This window comes from Myxocyprinus asiaticus, chromosome 20 (assembly GCF_019703515.2).
Source record: "Myxocyprinus asiaticus isolate MX2 ecotype Aquarium Trade chromosome 20, UBuf_Myxa_2, whole genome shotgun sequence".
Classification (NCBI taxonomy): Eukaryota; Metazoa; Chordata; class Actinopteri; order Cypriniformes; family Catostomidae; genus Myxocyprinus; species Myxocyprinus asiaticus.
Window position 1 is genome coordinate 28,093,544 of NC_059363.1, and position 18,140 is coordinate 28,111,683.

The window sequence follows — 18,140 nt, forward strand, 5'->3', positions numbered from 1 at the left end:
TTGCCCATCCTGGCCTACTGGAGTTTTGCTGCTGGCCCTGGCCAGTTTCAGTGGCGAGCTCCCTGCCTGTTTGCAGGCTCATGCTGTTATTTTGCTTCCGATATGGTTTTATATTACTCATCCCTGGAATTACAGTGTCTGGAGTGTCAGCTGGAGTTTACAACTATTGCGCTGCCCTTAGAATTGCACACCGCTCCCGGTATGTCCATCGCGGGTAACGCCAACATCCCGGCAGATTCCTGGTTGACTCCTCTGACAACCACCACATACTGGCCATTTGGTCTTCACGACATCACCCTCCAACTGTTGCAAGGGATTTGAAGCAGGGGGTCATTTTCGACAATCTCAGCAGGCTAAAACAGATCTTTTACTCCAACAAAAAATGCAGATGTTGCCATCATTAAGATGGCCCTCATCACGATCAATATCGAATGAGTCTTTTATTTTGAAAGACATTTTTATATCACAATCATTTGACTGTTTTTTCATCACAGAGACCTGGCTGAATCCTAGCGAACAAATGGCCCTGGGGGATCTAACACCGCCAGGCTGTGACTTTTTAAATTCTCCACAGATTTCAGGGCGAGGAGGTGGTGTTGCCACTGTTTTTAGAAACTCTTTTAAATGCAGAATGCTACATAGAGACATGTATTCCAGTTTTGAGGTCCTACTATTAAAGTTTGACGCCCTGGGTCCTGTCTTATGTGCAATTGTGTACAGACCTCCCAGATTTAATAATGACTTTATTGAACATTTTTCGAACTTTCTCTTTGGACTGGTGTCACGTGGTGATAGACTCCTGATTCTTTGAGATTTTAATATCCACATATGCTGTCCATCGAAACCACTGGTAAATTAATTTATTTCCTTCACTGAGTCTTTACATTTTGTTCAACATGTTACTGGTTCTACCCACAACATGGGTCACACATTAGATCTGGTGTTATCTTATGGTATCTCTGTATATACAGTGCATCTGGAAAGTATTCACAGCGCTTCACTTTTTCCACATTTTGTTATGTTACAGCCTTATTCCAAAATTGATTAAATTCATTATTTTCCTCAAAATTCTACAAACAATACCCCATAATGACAACGTGAAAGAAGTTTGTTTGAAATCTTTGCAAATTTATTAAAAATAAAAAACAAAACAAAAATCACATGTACATAAGTATTCACAGCCTTTGCCATGACACTCAAAATTGAGCTCAGGTGCATCCTGTTTCCACTGATCATCCTTGAGATGTTTCTACAACTTGATTGGAGTCCACCTGTGGTAAATTCAGTTGATTGGACACGATTTGGAAAGGCACACACCTGTCTATATAAGGTCCCACAGTTAACAGTGCATGTCAGAGCACAAACCAAGCCATGAAGTCCAAGGAATTGTCTGTAGACCTCCGAGACAGGATTGTATCGAGGCACAGATCTGGGGAAGGGTACAGAAAAATTTCTGCAGCATTGAAGGTCCCAATGAGCACAGTGGCCTCCATCATCCGTAAATGGAAGAAGTTTGGAACCACCAGGACTCTTCCTAAGAGCTGGCCGCCCGGCCAAACTGAGCGATCGGGGGAGAAGGGCCTTAGTCAGGGAGGTGACCAAGAACCCGATGGTCACTCTGACAGAGCTCCAGCATTTCTCTGTGGAGAGAGGAGAACCTTCTAGAAGAACAACCATCTCTGCAGCACTCCACCAATCAGGCCTGTATGGTAGAGTGGCCAGACGTAAGCCACTCCTCAGTAAAAGGCACATGACAGCCCGCCTGGAGTTTGCCAAAAGGCACCTGAAGGACTCTCAGACCATGAGAAACAAAATTCTCTGGTCTGATGAAACAAAGATTGAACTCTTTGGCCTGAATGGCCAGCGTCATGTCTGGAGGAAACCAGGCACCGCTCATCACCTGGCCAATACCATCCCTACAGTGAAGCATGGTGGTGGCAGCATCATGCTGTGGGGATTTTTTTCAGCGGCAGGAACTGGGAGACTAGTCAGGATCGAGGGAAAGATGAATGTAGCAATGTACAGAGACATCCTTGATGAAAACCTGCTCCAGAGCACTCTGGACCTCAGATTGGGGCAAAGGTTCATCTTCCAACAGGACAATGACCCTAAGCACACAGCCAAGATAACAAAGGAGTGGCTCCGGGACAACTCTGTGAATGTCCTTGAGTGGCCCAGCCAGAGCCCAGACTTGAACCCGATTGAACATCTCTGGAGAGATCTGAAAATGGCTGTGCACCGATGCTCCCCATCCAACCTGATGGAGCTTGAGAGGTCCTGCAAAGAAGAATGGGAGAAACTGCCCAAAAATAGGTGTGCCAAGCTTGTAGCATCATACTCAAAAAGAATTGAGGCAGTAAATGGTGCCGATGGTGCTTCAACAAAGTATTGAGCAAAGGCTGTGAATACTTATGTACATGTGATTTTATTTATTTTTTTATTTTTTTTTTGATAAATTTGCAAAGATTTCAAACAAACTTCTTTCACGTTGTGATTATGGGATATTGTTTGTAGAATTTTGAGGAAAATAATGAATTTAATCCATTTTGGAATAAGGCTGTAACATAACAAAATGTGGAAAAAGTGAAGCGCTGTGAATACTTTCCGGATGCACTGTAACTTAGATATTGGCATCTCTGACCATTATTCAATAATGTTTGAGTCTGTCTCTACTTGTCCTCACCCTATTACTCTGTCTTTACATCAATCCCGTTCCATTCACTCATCTACTGCCAATCTTTTTTCAGAATTTTATTTATCGCATTTTACTGATGATGTCTCAGATAAAGTCAATACTGAATCACTGGTTAAAGCTTTCAATAAATCTTGTACTTTCACTCTTGATAATGTCACTCCACTCAAGCCAAGGAGAATTAAGGGCGTTTCACAGCCTTGGCTAAATGATGTCACCCGCGCTCTCAGACAAGAGTGTAGAAAAGCAGAGTGCAAGTGGAAAAGAGACAAGCTTCAGGTCTCTTTTGACATCTTAAAGGTGTCTTTAACAAACTATCAAAGAGCAGTGAAAGAAGCAAAATCTAAGTTTTTCTCTAAAGTAATCTCTGATAATGCAAATCGACCAAAAGTATTGTTTAATACTATCCATTCTGTCTTAAACCCTATGAGAGATGCTTTTTTGGACACTACTCAAGAGACCTGTGATGAATTTTGTAACTTTTTTACTCACGAAATCGAGCATATTAAAGGTGGTATTGTACCTTCACAATTTGATCAACCACTAATACCTTCCCCATCCAGCTCCCTGACTCACTTTGAACCAGTTTCGTCAGAACAGTTAGCAAATGTAGTCTCCAAGATGAAGTGTTCCAGTTACAAGCTGGATATTCTATCTCCACGCCTTTTTAAAGACGTTTTACACCATTAGTTCCAGTGTGACAGCGATAGTTAACAGCTCCTTAGCTAATGGAGTTGTTCCAAGCAGTTTTAAGCATGCAATTCTACATCCTTTGTTAAAAAAAAAAGCCTTCTTTGGATCCGGCAATACACAATAATTATAGGCCAATCTCTAAATTGCCTTTTATTTCCAAGATCTTGGAGAGAGTTAGATAGCAGCTTTGCTATCTAAATCTAAATACATTTGACATTTTAGACACATTTCAGTCTGGCTTCAGACCCTTGCACAGCACTGAATCTGCATTGCTCAAGGTTACTAATGATATTTTTCTCTCCATGGATTCAGGCTTACATGTTGTCTTAGTCTTATTAGATCTTAGTGCCGCGTTCGACACTATCGACCATAACATTCTTCTCAATCGTCTCGAGTGTAGGGTTGGCATCAAGGGTATGGCCCTCCAGTGGTTTGCTTCCTATCTAAAAGATACAGTAGGAAGTTTTCTGTAAATGTAGGGAATTTCTCTTCATTTATCATGTGGTGTCCCTCAAGGATCAGTTTTAGGACCCGTATTATTTTCCTTGTATATGCTTCCTCTGAGCTCTGTTTTCCAGAAGTACAGCATATCCTATCACTGTTATGCTGATGATTCCCAGTTTTACTTACTAGTGAGCTTAGACAAGAAGTGTTCATTTGCTAACATCCTAAATTGCTTCAAAGATATTAAACATTGGCTGGCAAACTATTTTTTACAATTTAATGAAAGCAAAACTGAAGTTCTGATTTTAGGTCCCCCCATGTCCTCCATCCTGGACTGTCCGCCCAGTTAGGTCCTCTGTCGTCAAATTTAAAAGATCATGTTAGAAGTCTTGGAGTGATTTTAGATTCATCATTACTTTTTAATAAGAAAATTAGTGCAGTTGTCAATAGTAGCTTTTTCCATCTGAGATCTGTCGCTAAAGTCAAACATTTTCTTTCCAGCAAAGACCTGGAAATTGCGATCCACTCACTAATTTCATCAAGGTTAGACAATTGCAACTCATTGTACATTGGCCTCCCTCAAACTGGATTATCCCACCTACAGCTGGTTCAAAATGCAGCAGCTAGACTTTTGACAGGGTCAAGAAAGAGGGATCACATTACCCCTGTATTAGCATCTCTACACTGGCTTCCCGTAAAATACAGGGTCGATTTTAAAATTCTGCTTTGTTTACAAGGCACTATTTGGTCTTGCGCCCAAGTACATCAGTGATCTTCTCGTCCCTTACTCCCCCACCAGAGCACTCAGGTCTTCTCATCATCTTCTTTTGAGGGTTCCTCATTGTTGCTATAGATCTAAGGGTGATCGTGCCTTCTCTGCGGTAGGTCCTCAACTCTGGAATAGTCTTACTTACCATGTGAGGTCAGCTTCTTCAATAGCCATTTTTAAATCTTCTTTGTATTTATATTTTTTAGAATTTCAATAGGATTTTTTATAGGTTAAATTAGATAAATACTTTTTAGTTTTATCTATTTATGTATTATTATTATTATTTTTATTTTATATATTTTTTTGTATGTATGCATATAATTCTGTCATTGTATATTTATTTTATTGATTTGTAAAGCACTTTGGGTCAACTTCTGTTGTTTTAAATATGCTCTATAAATAAAGGTTGACTTGACTTGACTTGACTTGACAAGCTGCACAGCCACAGAATAAGAACCGCTTACTTGGGAGGGAGCACAACAGATAACAGGATTCTTGAGACGTCATTTTCAAAGTTTCCACTACTTTTAACTTGACAAAGCATTCCTAAAGTAGTGCCATTTATGATGCTGAGAATACTCCAAACGCGTCTGTCTGAGGCATGCACATGCACATAGAGCAACAACCAAAAAAATAGCACAGACAGAACTCAGAAACGCACCCTGTGAGAATTGGACACGTTGACGAACTCAATGCAAAACAGATTGCTGTCAACTGTAGACTTGTTCAGTGATATGAGAATAAAACAAACTATATATAGAGTTCTTAAGCCACTTTTTGTATTGTCTAATCAATGCTTTATTTATTTGCCACAATAATGCAATTTATTTCAAATTGAATTTCAATCCGTATTATATATTTGTTATAGGGCCTGCATATTTTATTTCTAAATATTTGAATTATTATGCATTATTTATATGAATTATCTTTATTTGGCAGCCTTTCTCGACAAATAATAATGTATGCGATTAATTGCGATTAATTCAATTAATTAATTGACATGTCATGTAATTTCAATTAAAAAAAAATGTATCTATTGACAGCCCTACAATATTCATGAACACTTTTGCTTTTTATTATTATTTTGATTTAATTTTATATTTTCTTTACAAAAAAATAAATAAAAAATCACTAGGTTTTCAATTTGCAACAATTGATGAAAATTACACAGCAGTAATGTAACCGCTTTACAGCTACAGTACTGTGCAAAAGTCTTCGGTACGTAAGATGTTTCACAAAAACATTTGTCTTAAGATGGTTATTTATGTCTTCAGCTTTAGTGTGTCAATAGGAAATATAAATGTTAGACTCACAAACATTTCTTTTGCAAATAGAAAAGATTAGAATAGAAGAACAGGGAGCCCTGCAACAGATGTCATGGCCCTCACAAAGCCCTCCACTGAATATTGAGTCAGTCTGGGATTACACAAAGAGACAGAAGCAATTGAGACAGCCTAAATAAATAAATGAACTGTGGCGAATTCTCCAAGAAGCTTGGAACATCCTATCTGCCAACAACCAAGAAAAACTGTGTCCATGTGTAAGTAGGAGAATTGGTGCTATTTTGAAGGCAAAAGTGTTCACACCAAATATTGATTTAGCTCTTTTTCTGTTTACTGGACTTAGTATGACATTAATTGATTAATGAAAACTATTTATGTCATTATTTTTTTAAGAAATCCTCACTTTGAAAGTTTTTCACAAGTGCCTAAATCTTTTGCACAGTACTGTAGATATATTAATAAACACACTTTTGTTAAAAACATTATGGCATATAGTACAAAACTTTACTGATTGGTTTGTAATTTTCAACCAATTTTAACTGATGCTTCCTAAACTATCACAAGTCACTTTTGTAATTTTAACAAAGCCTCATCTGTTAACCAGCTAATAACATCACCTTAATTTGAAATAACAATGTTCAGTACATAACAGAAAACCAAAACTTTGCAAGGCATAAAAACACAAATTTAAGATATTTCCTGATAGTTCCATCAACTGGCCCAAAACTCTCTCACACTGGCTCTGGGGCCCAAGCCATCCTTATGGTTAAGCCTTGTAGTGTCTGCTATGGTGAGTTAAATGTCTAATGGAGAATTATGTGATTTTACTGTTTACTCTTTCCAGGCTCCGGAAAGTATGGCAGAAGAGGAAATGCACAGTGAAGAACGGTTATTTGACCATCTCGCACGGGACAGTATGTAACTACTGCTGACCTAGCTTTTTTTATCTTTTATTTGTTCCTCTCTGATGTGCTCACACATGCAGTAACACACTTTGACACACAAGCAAGCACTCACACAGGGAAAAGCCTTGTTTCCAAGCCAAGGTTCTTTTTTGGTAAATAAGGGCTTTTTCCTCATTAGTGCCATGCTGATTCAATAGCTGAGTGCCTTTAAACTTTCACTGTAATTTTTTATTCAGGACTCTCAAAGAACATCATCAGTCATTCTTGTACCTCTTCTAGAGGCATTTCCTTTGGCCTCAGTGCTGTTCAAATTTGAAGACTTTCCTTGTCACCAAGACAACTGGCAAGATAATTGAGAGGAGTTTAGAATTAAAGAGGAGTACAAAAGTTGCTATTGTACACCTCGTTCAAGAGCACATATATCTGTGGCCTGATTCTAAAACTTCAGAAAGTTTTTGCTGTAGCTAATGCTCAATGTAGGCCATACAGTTACAGCAACAGTTTTCACAATATTGTATATTATGGAAAAAGAGAGTGTATTATTTATGAAGGGAGGTTTAAAAAGATGTTTTTGAAATGTATGTGGTCTGAGAGTGAATCTCGTAAAAATATGTCCTGGTCATATTTCACCCCCCCCCCCCCCCCAAAAAAAAAAAAAAAATTGAAATGATATTTTACACTAGAACATTTTCTGCCAAATTTTCATTACTGTAATGCATCAAATCATATTTCTCAAGATTTTCATTAAATTTAATTAAATTAATGTAAAACTGTAAAATACATTAATGTTTTCCTGTTTTGCAGTAAAAAAAATACTGAAATCATTTTTTTTTTAATCAGCATCTTTAAAGCCAGTATAACAAATACTTCCATGATACATACCGTAAAAACCTTTTTTTTTTTTTTTTAACTGTAATGATGAAAACATTTGCTTTTGTCATGAAAACAATGTCACAGTGATAATGGTCCTAAAAGTAAGCTTCATTTTATATAGGCAAAATATTATTGCTTATTTATCTCTTCTGCTTTTGTTGTGAAATGTGACCTGGACCGATTTTGTGAGATTCACGCCTGAGTTTTAAAGGTGAACACCAAAACATGGTTTTAAGTGTGTTTTGTGGAATGTCACTGGTAACTGATACATTCTCTCTCTCTCTCTCTCTCTCTCTCTCTCTCTCTCTCTTCTTTTTCTCTCATTCTGTTGCTCTGTGTCTCAGGCTAACAGACCTCCTGCCAAACTCAATCTTCTTACCTGTCAAGTGAAGCACAACCCAGAGGAGAAGAAGAGTTTTGACCTCATCTCCCGTACGGTTACACCAGCCAATGTTACTTTATACACACACACACACACACACACATCTGTAAAATCTGATACAGGAGCTCAGTAAAACTTAATTAAAGTCTAGGTGCTTAAGACCGAGCTGAGCAGGTAGGGAACAACAATATGTTGGAGCACCAGTGAAAAGAGAGAATGTGATTTACAGTTGATAATTAAAAGAATAACTAGTGTAACATAAGTGTAAGAATTAAAATGAGTTGCTTTGCAGTTGCTGGAACTGTTTTACTGATTTGCATTGCACTGTGATTCAGGTTTATTTCCATGTAAATCTTCTCTCAAGTAGTTTGGGTAGTCTGATTCATTTTTAGAGAATTGGTTCATTTGGACAGTTCATTTCCATGAACTAATTAATTTTTATCAGTTATCATGGTATATTGTTCCTCTGCAGCTTTTTACATCTTTTTTTGTACAGTACATAAATATTGCTGTTTATGACTTTATTATCTTTTTGAATTTATAAATTAGGATGTTTCTTAGTTTTAAAAGTTTAGTTAAAATATGTGTTCAAGCCAGATAAAGACTGTAAGTAAAATTGGGAATTGTCAGCATAACAGTGATGGGGTATGCTGTACTTCTGGAAAACAGAGCTCAGAGGAAGCATATACAAGGAAAATAATACGGGTCCTAAAATTGACCCTTGTGGGATGCCACATGATGCCGAGTTTTTAAATAGATAATATGCAATATGTGTTACATATTTTAAAAAAGAAAAGAAAAAAGAAATCCCCTTAGATTAAGGGGATTAGCTACTTAGAATTATAGCTTATTGCTTGACCTGCTGTAGTGTCATTTATTGCAGAGCCTCAACTGAGCATAAGGGCTATTAGCCTTATGTAAGTGAGTGTTGTTGTGAGTGTTATCTGTGAGGAAGTACTGGCTGAGGAAAAACTGGCCCTGGCTGAGGGATTTTCTCCCATATTACTGTGCTTCCTCATCTAACCACAGGAAACTGAGGCCAGAGAGAAAAACAACTTCTTTTTTTAGGATTTTTTGAGGTCATCTTGTCTGTCCTATTCTCCTTTTTTTTCCATTCTTCAACATTCTGAATTGGTTCTCACAGTGTCACTCTTATGAGGAAAATGTGTTTTTAAGGCATTATAAAGTGTGTAATAAACCTCTGACTGCTTATAACAAATAATGTTATATTAAAGGAAGTCCTTCTAGTAATATGCAGTGGCCCCAAACAGCATTCAGATGCTTAAGCCACACTTAAAAATGTGTAAATGTTATCAGGGCTGGCCTTAGCTATAGGCAGACTAGGCAATTGCCTAGGGCCACAAAAACTGTCGGTTGGATGGATGGTGGAATGTTTAGGGGGAGGGGGGCCCAGTCGGTCAGTTGGTTGCCAAGGGCCAAGGAAATTATAACACTGGCCCTGATGTCATTGCATTAGATCAGTGTTTCTTAATCCTTTGCTGGAGTACCACTAACACTACACATTTTACAAAGACAATGGCAAGAGCTGGTGATAACATACCCGATGGCCTACTGACAGCGCTGTCTATACATACATTTTCAGGTAATGTAGGAAGCTTGCTGTGCATCTGTATATGCGGATGTCACACACTTTTGACAATGTTGTTATAACATTTAGACCACGTCTGTTGAGGAAATTGATCTGCTGAGTGATTGTTGCTCAGTCATACTTAAAGATAGGACTCTGGAAGCTGAGCACATCTATTACTGTCAAATACATCCTTGTTTTTCTGTTTGATCTATTGCTCCATTAATCCAACTCGGTCTTTTACTTGTTTCACTCTTAGATGACAGAACTTATCATTTCCAGGCAGAAGATGAACCGGAGTGTCAAATGTAAGTTTGTGTTGGCATCCCTGTTCTTTTTAAAGAAAACCTGTCAAAACACAATCCTTAAATGTGGTGCAGATCCAAATCCTAAAGCAAAATTAGTTGAGAACCACTGCTCGACAATATAACCTTTTTTACTTTTCATTTCTTTTCATGATCTTTGTGCATCTTTTCTCAGATGGATCTCAGTGCTGCAGAATAGTAAGGAGGAGGCACTCAACAATGCCTTTAAAGGTGACCAGCATGTTGGTGAGAACAACATTGTGCAAGAGCTGACCAAAGCCATCCTGGGCGAGGTCAAGCGGATGGCGGGTAATGATGTCTGCTGTGACTGCGGAGCTCCCGGTGAGTGACTTGGAAATCGACAGGAATAAGGAAGTTCAGAAAGAGGGCGCATGTTTTTTTTTTTGTTTTTTTTGGTCAGAGGAAGAACAAAGTGAAAGATGCAAGTAGAAACTCTAAAAGAGTTGAATTTGCATAGGCTGCTCAAATTTGACCTATCAATATATAAAAAAAATGATAAAAACTGCCACTGTGAGACTAAACTTCATATCTTACCTCATTCTTTCATTAATGTACTTCTCATGAGAATACTATTGTAAGTTTTTCAAAACTTCTTGCTTTGATTTTGGTTTAACTTTACATTCATGAGAATTACCCCAGGAACACTCTAGCAATGTCCTTGCAATCACACACAGCACTCTGGCAATGTCCTCGCATTCCCCCAGAGCACTCTGGCAACATCGTCGCAATCACCCATAACGCATTAGTAACATCCTCGCAATCACCCAAAACACCCTTGCAACGTCCTCGCAGTTACCTAAAACACCCTCTCAATGTCCTTGCAATTACCCAGAGCACTCTAGCAATGGCCTCGCAATCACCCAGAACACTCTAGCAACATCTTTGAAATCACCCAAAACACTCTAGTAATGCCCTCACAATCACCCAAAACACTCAAGACATGTCCTCACAATCACCCAGAGCCCATAGCAACACTCTAGCAACATCTTTGAAATCACCCAAAACACTCTAGCAACGTCTTCGCAATCATCCAAAACACCCATGCAACATACTCACAATTGCCTAAAACATGCTCTCAACATCCTCGCAATTCCCCAGAACACTTGCAACATCTTCGCAATCACCCAGAGTACTCTTGCAACCTCCTCGCAATCACCGAGAACACTCTAGCAACCTCCTTGCAATCACCCAAAACCCTTTAGCCTTGTCCACACAATCACCAGGAACACTCTAGCCACGTCCTCACAATCACCTAGAGCCCCATAGCAATCCCCTTGCAATCACCCAGAAAGCTCTAGCCACGTCTTCGAAATCACCCAGAGTACTCTAACAACCTCCTTTACAATCACCCAGAACTCTTTATCCACTTCCTCACAATCACCCAGAACACTCTGGCAATGTCCTTGCAATCACCCAGAAAACCCTCGCAACATACTCGCAATCACCCAGAGCACTCTAGCAACATCCTCGCAATCACCCAAAACACCCTTGCGACGTCCTCACAGTTACCTAAAACACCCTCTCAACGTCCTCGCAATTACACAGAACACTCTAGCAATGTCCTCACAATCACCCAGAACACTATAACAACATCTTTCCACCAACCTAGGCATCCTGACGTGCACTCTAGTAACGCCCTCACAATCATCCAAAACACTCAAGACATGTCCTCACAATCACCCAAAGCGCAGAACACTCTAGCAACATCTTTGTAATCACCCAAAACACTCTAGCAACATCCTTGCAATCACCCAAAACATCCTCGCACCATCCTCACAGTTACCTAAAACACCCTCTCAATGTCCTCGCAATTCTCCATGACACTCTAGCAACATCTTCACAATCACCCAGAGTACTCTTGCAACCTCCTTGAAATCACCAAGAACACTCTAGCAACCTCCTTGCTATCACCCAGAACCATTTAGCCATGTCCTCACAATCACCCAGAGCCCCATAGCAATACCCTCGCAATCACCCAGAACACTCTAGCCACGTCTTCGCAATCACCCAGAGTACTCTAGCAACCTCCTTGCAATCACCCAGAACCTTTTAGCCACGTCCTCACAATCACCCAGAACACTCTGGCAATGTCCTCGCATTCACCCAGAAAACCCTCGCAACATACTCGCAATCACCCAGAGCACTCCATCAACATCCTCGCAATCACCCAAAACACCCTCACAATGTCCTCACAATCACCCAGAGCCCCATAGCAATACCCTCGCAATCACCCAGAACACTCTAGCCACGTCTTCGCAATCACCCAGAGTACTCAAGCAACCTCCTCGCAATCACCCAGAGTACTCTAGCAACCTCCTCGCAATCACCCAGAACCCTTCAGCCACATCTTCACAAGCAGCCAGAACACTAGCCATGTCCTCACAATTAGTCAGTGCCCCATAGTAATGCCCACACAATCACCCAGAACACTCTAGCAAAATCTTTGCGATCACCCAGAACACCATAATAATGCCATCGCAACTACCCATAACACACTAGCAGTGTCCTCACAAACGCACAGAACACTCTAGCCACATCCTCACAATTACCAAAAACACTAGCCAATTCCTCAAAATGACCCAGAACACTCTAGCCACGTCTTTACACTCACCCAGAACACCCTAGCAATGTCCTCACAATCACCAAGAACACCCTAGCCAGGTCCTTGCAATCACCCAGAACACTCTTGCAAAATTCTCAATGAATCAGAACACCCTAGCAACGTACTCGCGATCACCCAGAACACCCTAGCCACGTCCTCAGAATCACCCAGAACACTTTAGACAGAGAATACTCTGTCATTGTTTTAAATCATTAGAGAACACAAAGCTTTTGCATAATTGATTATACCATTGTTGCACTTCCATTGTGAAAATTAAGACAAGCTGTCTTTTCTTTTGTCTACATCTTTTTGGGTGTTATACATTCTCCTGATTAAAAACTTTTGTCTGCAGACACATTTTAGCTTATTCAAGTATTTTTACCCTCTCGTTCTCATATAGGCCCCACGTGGCTTTCCACCAACCTAGGCATCCTGACGTGCATCGAATGTTCTGGGATCCACCGAGAGTTAGGCGTACACTACTCCAGAATCCAGTCACTAACACTGGATGTTCTCAGCACCTCAGAGCTCTTGGTTAGTGCTTGATGTTTGGTTTCAGAGAATGCATCTCTTTTGATTCCCCACCACTGTTGCTGTAAGCCTAATATTGGGTTTATTTATTTGGTTTCTGCTGGATTTTTTTTATTCATCTTGCATGCTTTATATTTTTATAGGGTTCACTTAAAACAATCAGCCTCTTTTGGAGTCATTCCACAAGCATGATTTCTGCCCAGTGTTTAGCAAGCCATTTATAATGATTACAGCAATTACACAAGACTGCAGAACTGCTAGCCACAGTGAGAATGATACATTGATCAATGCTGATTGGCGTATTATGAAGTAGCAAAACAGATTAAATGGACCCTGAATAATTGTGTTGAAAGGGATAGTTAAGCCACAAATGAACATTTTGTTGTCATTTACTCACCCTCATCTTAATGTTGTTTCAAACCCATATTACTTCCTTTTTTCTGTGGAACACAAAAGGAGATGTTTGGCAGAATGATAGGGACTGACAGCCATAGACACCATTCACTTTCAATGAATGGGAAACAGCAGCATGAACATTCTTGAAAACTTCTTTGTGTTCCATGGAAGAAAGTTAAGTTGGGAAATGGGTTGGAAGGTTGAGTAAATGATGACGAAATTTTCATTTTTGAGTGAACTATCCTTTTAAACACTAACACTTTAAGTCTGTTTGCTATCAGTTTGGAGTTCAGAAATGCAATTAGTTAATTTTTTATTTTTTATTAAGTATGGGTGTGTTGGTTTTCAGCTGGCCAAGAATGTTGGGAATGCTGGCTTTAATGAGATAATGGAAGCTTGTCTAATGGCAGAAGATGTGATCAAACCAAATCCGACCAGTGACATGTAAGCCATAGTTTCTCTTGTGGATTTGTCTTGTTCAAGGCATTGCTTTGTGTTGGGCTTTATTACATGTATCCTTTCTTACCTGCCCTTTAATGCTACAGGCAAGCAAGGAAAGACTTTATCATGGCAAAATACACAGAGAAGCGATTTGCTTGTAAGAAGTGTCCTGACGCTCTGTCGAAACTGTACACGCTGTGCGATGCGGTGAAGGCCCGAGACATTTTCTCGCTCATCCAGGTTTACGCAGAGGGGGTGGACCTAATGGAGCCCATTCCTCTGGCCAATGGGCATGTGAGTTTGCTCCCGTCTCAACTCTGATTGGATAGGAGCTATTATTGCTCTTGCACAATGATAACAATAGTTTCCGTCAAAATACCATAACTCTTTATTTATGATGAATACAATAATACAGGTTGGACTTTATTTTACAGTACGTGTACTTTCAGTATGCTTGCAGTGTACTTATCCAAGAAAGTACTGAATAATATTAGGTAACTACATGTACTTAATATGAGTTAGGGTTGTGGTTAGTATCTAGTAATTACTGTAGTTGTTGTAATTATATAGTACGTAAATGTAGAACAGTACTGTAAAATACTGTGCTACCATAAAACTTAATTTTAGCAGCCACTGTCATCGAAAACATACATAAAAGAAATAAACATTCTTATGGTTGTACAGTAGTATCAATAACAGTAACTCTGGCATTTTGGCAGAAACTATGCTAACTATAGTACATTTTTGTAAGGACGATGAACAGTATAATCAAGAAATATTTTTGCACTAAAATGCAGAAATTTAATGTGCATAAAAGTGTTATCAGTGCTTTCAAATGAACGCACAACATTGTTGAGGAATTACTTCAAGGTGAAATGTGTAATTTGTGCCCCACTATAGTGGCACCAAACAAAATTGCAAAGTTATACATTGTTTTCAGAGAGGTTTCCCAAACACTCAAACAAGTAGTCCCACCCTGAACTCATGCCATTGGTTGAGCCAGTATTGCTATGTTGGGCTGATCCTGATGCTCAAACAAACAGAGCAATGTTTTGTAATTTTGTAAGAGACACAATTAGGCTCTGGGTTACTGATCAGAAGATCAGGGGTTCAAGCCCCAGCACCGCCAAGATGCCACTGTTGGGCTCTTGAGCAAGGCCCTTGACCCTATCTGCTCCAGGGGCGCCCTATCGTGGCTGACCCTGCACTCTGACCCCAGCTTAGCTGGGATATGTGAAAAAAAAAAAGAATTTCACTGTATATGTGCAAATGTATAATGTGTGATAAATAAATACAATTATAAAAAAAAAATATATAAGCTGGGATAAGTTATTTTAACATAAAAAAATAAACATTTTAGCTATAAGTGTTCTGCACTTTAGTACTCATGGTTAAGCCACATACAGTATATCCAAAATAACATGGCCATACATTACCTGAGTAGCTCATATACACAAACCTGAGTAGTAGCCAAGCTTATAACAGTATAAAACATGTTATTTTGTTTCTTTATTTGTTTGTGTTTGGTTTTCTGCGGTAGGAACAAGGCGAGACAGCCCTTCATCTGGCTGTGAGACTGGTGGACAGAACCTCCCTTCACATCATAGACTTCCTCACCCAAAACAGGCAAGTCCCAGACATCCGAGCACAGGGTGGAAAATACTGTACCTTTAGTTTTAAGATCCTCTCTTTGCTGACCAAATGCTGACTGATGGTACTCCACGCTAAAATCTCAATAAATGGCTTTTTTTTTTTTTTTGGCATAGTTTGACCAAAGCTATTTAAAGATGCTGGTTTTGAAGGTTAAAGAGTGCCATTATAGCTGTTGCTGGAACACAAAATAGGCTAAATTTTGTGTGTTTCCTCCCACAGTTTAAACCTGGATAAGCAAACGGCTAAAGGAAGCACAGCCCTTCATTACTGCTGCCTGACGGACAACAGCGAGTGTCTCAAACTGCTCCTGAGAGGAAAGGCCTCTATAGACATCGGTATGAAATAGGGATGGGTCACAATTTTTGACTAGTCCAAAAAGTGACTAGTCGATAAGTCAGGTTGACAAGCTTATCAAGACTACAGTAGTTTGGATATTCCTAGCGGTGTGTTAATTAGTGTGTTGGCAGTGTGCTGTGCTTTAGTAGTTAGACAGTTTACATGATAAAACCCTCTTGGAAAAGTTGTGTTTTTAAAATGAACCCCTTTAAACACTTCTTCTACAGCCATGCACATTTGGAAGAACATTTTTGGCTGTTGCATAGCATGTTATGCTGTTAGTGTCCCACCATTAGCATTGAGTTTTTTAAGTTATTAATAGTGCAACTTGAAACCTCTGCATTCTTTTGTGCTTTGTCTAGTATTTTTGAACTCAAGAACGCGTCTAATGAAATTGCTCCCTAAGAAATGCGTCTGACTAACCCAAAATCTGCCTACACTGGAAAAAAAATGCATTGGATTTACTTAAAATATATATGTAGCATTTTTGCATCAGACTTTTGAAGTAAATTCAACTTCTTGTCATTTTATGTCAGCACAACTAGAAAACTTTTGTTAGATATACAGTATACAACTGTATCAGTTCATGCAACTTTATTAACCTAAAAATATATGTCACGAAGAAGATTTATCAACTAATAGCAAGTTGTTTCAAATTAACATTTATAATTCTGTTTCTACCAAATTTTCTAATAATAACTGAGGTCAGTCTTTTAACTTGATTCCCCAAAGAAGTGCAGATAAAGCTGCACTTCAACTATGCATATTCACAAGCACAAAGAAAAATCAAAAGGATTGAACAGGATCCAAGTTGGCCACTTATGGAACACTAATGGTGACTTTACACAAAACAGCTAGTTACAGTAAACAGTGTCAATAATACAAAAGAATTGCTAAAATCTCAATGAATTCTTAAAAACAACGAATTAAATGCTGACATAAGTTCATTTTGACCAAACAGACATACTTAAATTATTCAGGTGCAAGGGCTCATGGGTATTCCCCACAGTATCAGGCCTGTACTTTATTGTTTGAGTTAGTAGTACTTACAATCTTTATTTTATGAATTTGTAAGCTAAAGAAGCTTAAGGAGCTCATGAATATTAATTTACTTTATGTAACTCTCCAAGTTTACCTTAAAATTTATATTTTGTATGGTACACATTAATACAAATGAAGTAAAGCTAAAAAATTTATAAAAATTTAAATTTTTTGAGTAGAAGCTATTTATTTTTAAATTTGATGGTTGTGTTATTATGCAGGACTTCCTAGACCCATTTTTCAACTAGTCGATTTTGAAAATATATGGTTTTGCGCATCCCTATTATCCCAAGCAGACACCGAAACCATCTGCGTTAATGCTATTTTTTTTTTTTTTTACCTTTGCAAAAAGGATGGTTGTTTCCAAGCTATTTTTAGAATTCCTAGACTCATTTAGTTTGCTTGCATTTGCACATTAGAATACTCTCACAGCATGTTTTTATTTTGACTACAGAGGAAAGTTAGTGTGGTGATTAGTAGGGCTAGGAATTGCCACAGACCTCCCGATTTGATATCACAACAATGTTTCCTAGCAGATTCAATATGTATTGCGATATTGCAATTCAGTAAGTACTGCGATTTGATGTTTTGATATAAAAACTTCTTAAAAAGATTTTTTTTTAAAAAACTCCTTTTTCTCAGAAAGAAATGTCTATTGAAGAACAGTTGTGTCTGAAATGACAATTGTTTTCACTCCGTAATATATAATTTGCTGGTAAAATGTTGGAATGTGCAAAACTACCAATATAAAACCAATCAACCAGTCAGTGTGTTGTCTGAGCTAGGCGACTAGTTAGTGCAAAGGAACCCATGTATAAGGCTGCATTATGTCCATTTGTATTCAAAAAATAAATATATAGAATATATCATTTTAAGTTATTAAACTAATTTTGTTATTTCAGAATATGATATATATATATATATATATATATATATATATATATATATTATAGATAGATAGATAGATAGATAGATAGATATTAGATATATATAGATAGATATTATCATAGGCTATTAATATTATCATAATAATAATTTTTCAACATACAAAATTACAAACAGAGGCTAAAGAGTAAACTTGTTCAAGAACCATTTCTGGGGCTGTACTGAATTATGACATGACAATTCGCCTGTAGTCCCAATAGTGGTGCATGTTATTTGCATATGCATTCTGAGATAGTCTGA

General features: G+C 38.4%; 1 protein-coding gene across 5 annotated transcripts in view; it reads left to right on the top strand.

Annotated features, from left to right (window-relative positions):
- Positions 1-18,140, top strand: part of LOC127411255 (arf-GAP with SH3 domain, ANK repeat and PH domain-containing protein 2-like) — a 120,495-nt gene that overhangs the window by 83,461 nt on the left and 18,894 nt on the right. For all 5 annotated transcript variants that reach the window (XM_051646672.1, XM_051646674.1, XM_051646675.1 and 2 more), the window contains 9 exons: positions 6,726-6,795; positions 8,004-8,091; positions 9,889-9,937; positions 10,110-10,276; positions 12,958-13,091; positions 13,834-13,928; positions 14,030-14,219; positions 15,466-15,551; positions 15,798-15,913. In XM_051646672.1, coding sequence (XP_051502632.1) covers positions 6,726-6,795; positions 8,004-8,091; positions 9,889-9,937; positions 10,110-10,276; positions 12,958-13,091; positions 13,834-13,928; positions 14,030-14,219; positions 15,466-15,551; positions 15,798-15,913 — 995 coding nt within the window. The remainder of the gene's footprint in view (positions 1-6,725; positions 6,796-8,003; positions 8,092-9,888; positions 9,938-10,109; positions 10,277-12,957; positions 13,092-13,833; positions 13,929-14,029; positions 14,220-15,465; positions 15,552-15,797; positions 15,914-18,140) is intronic.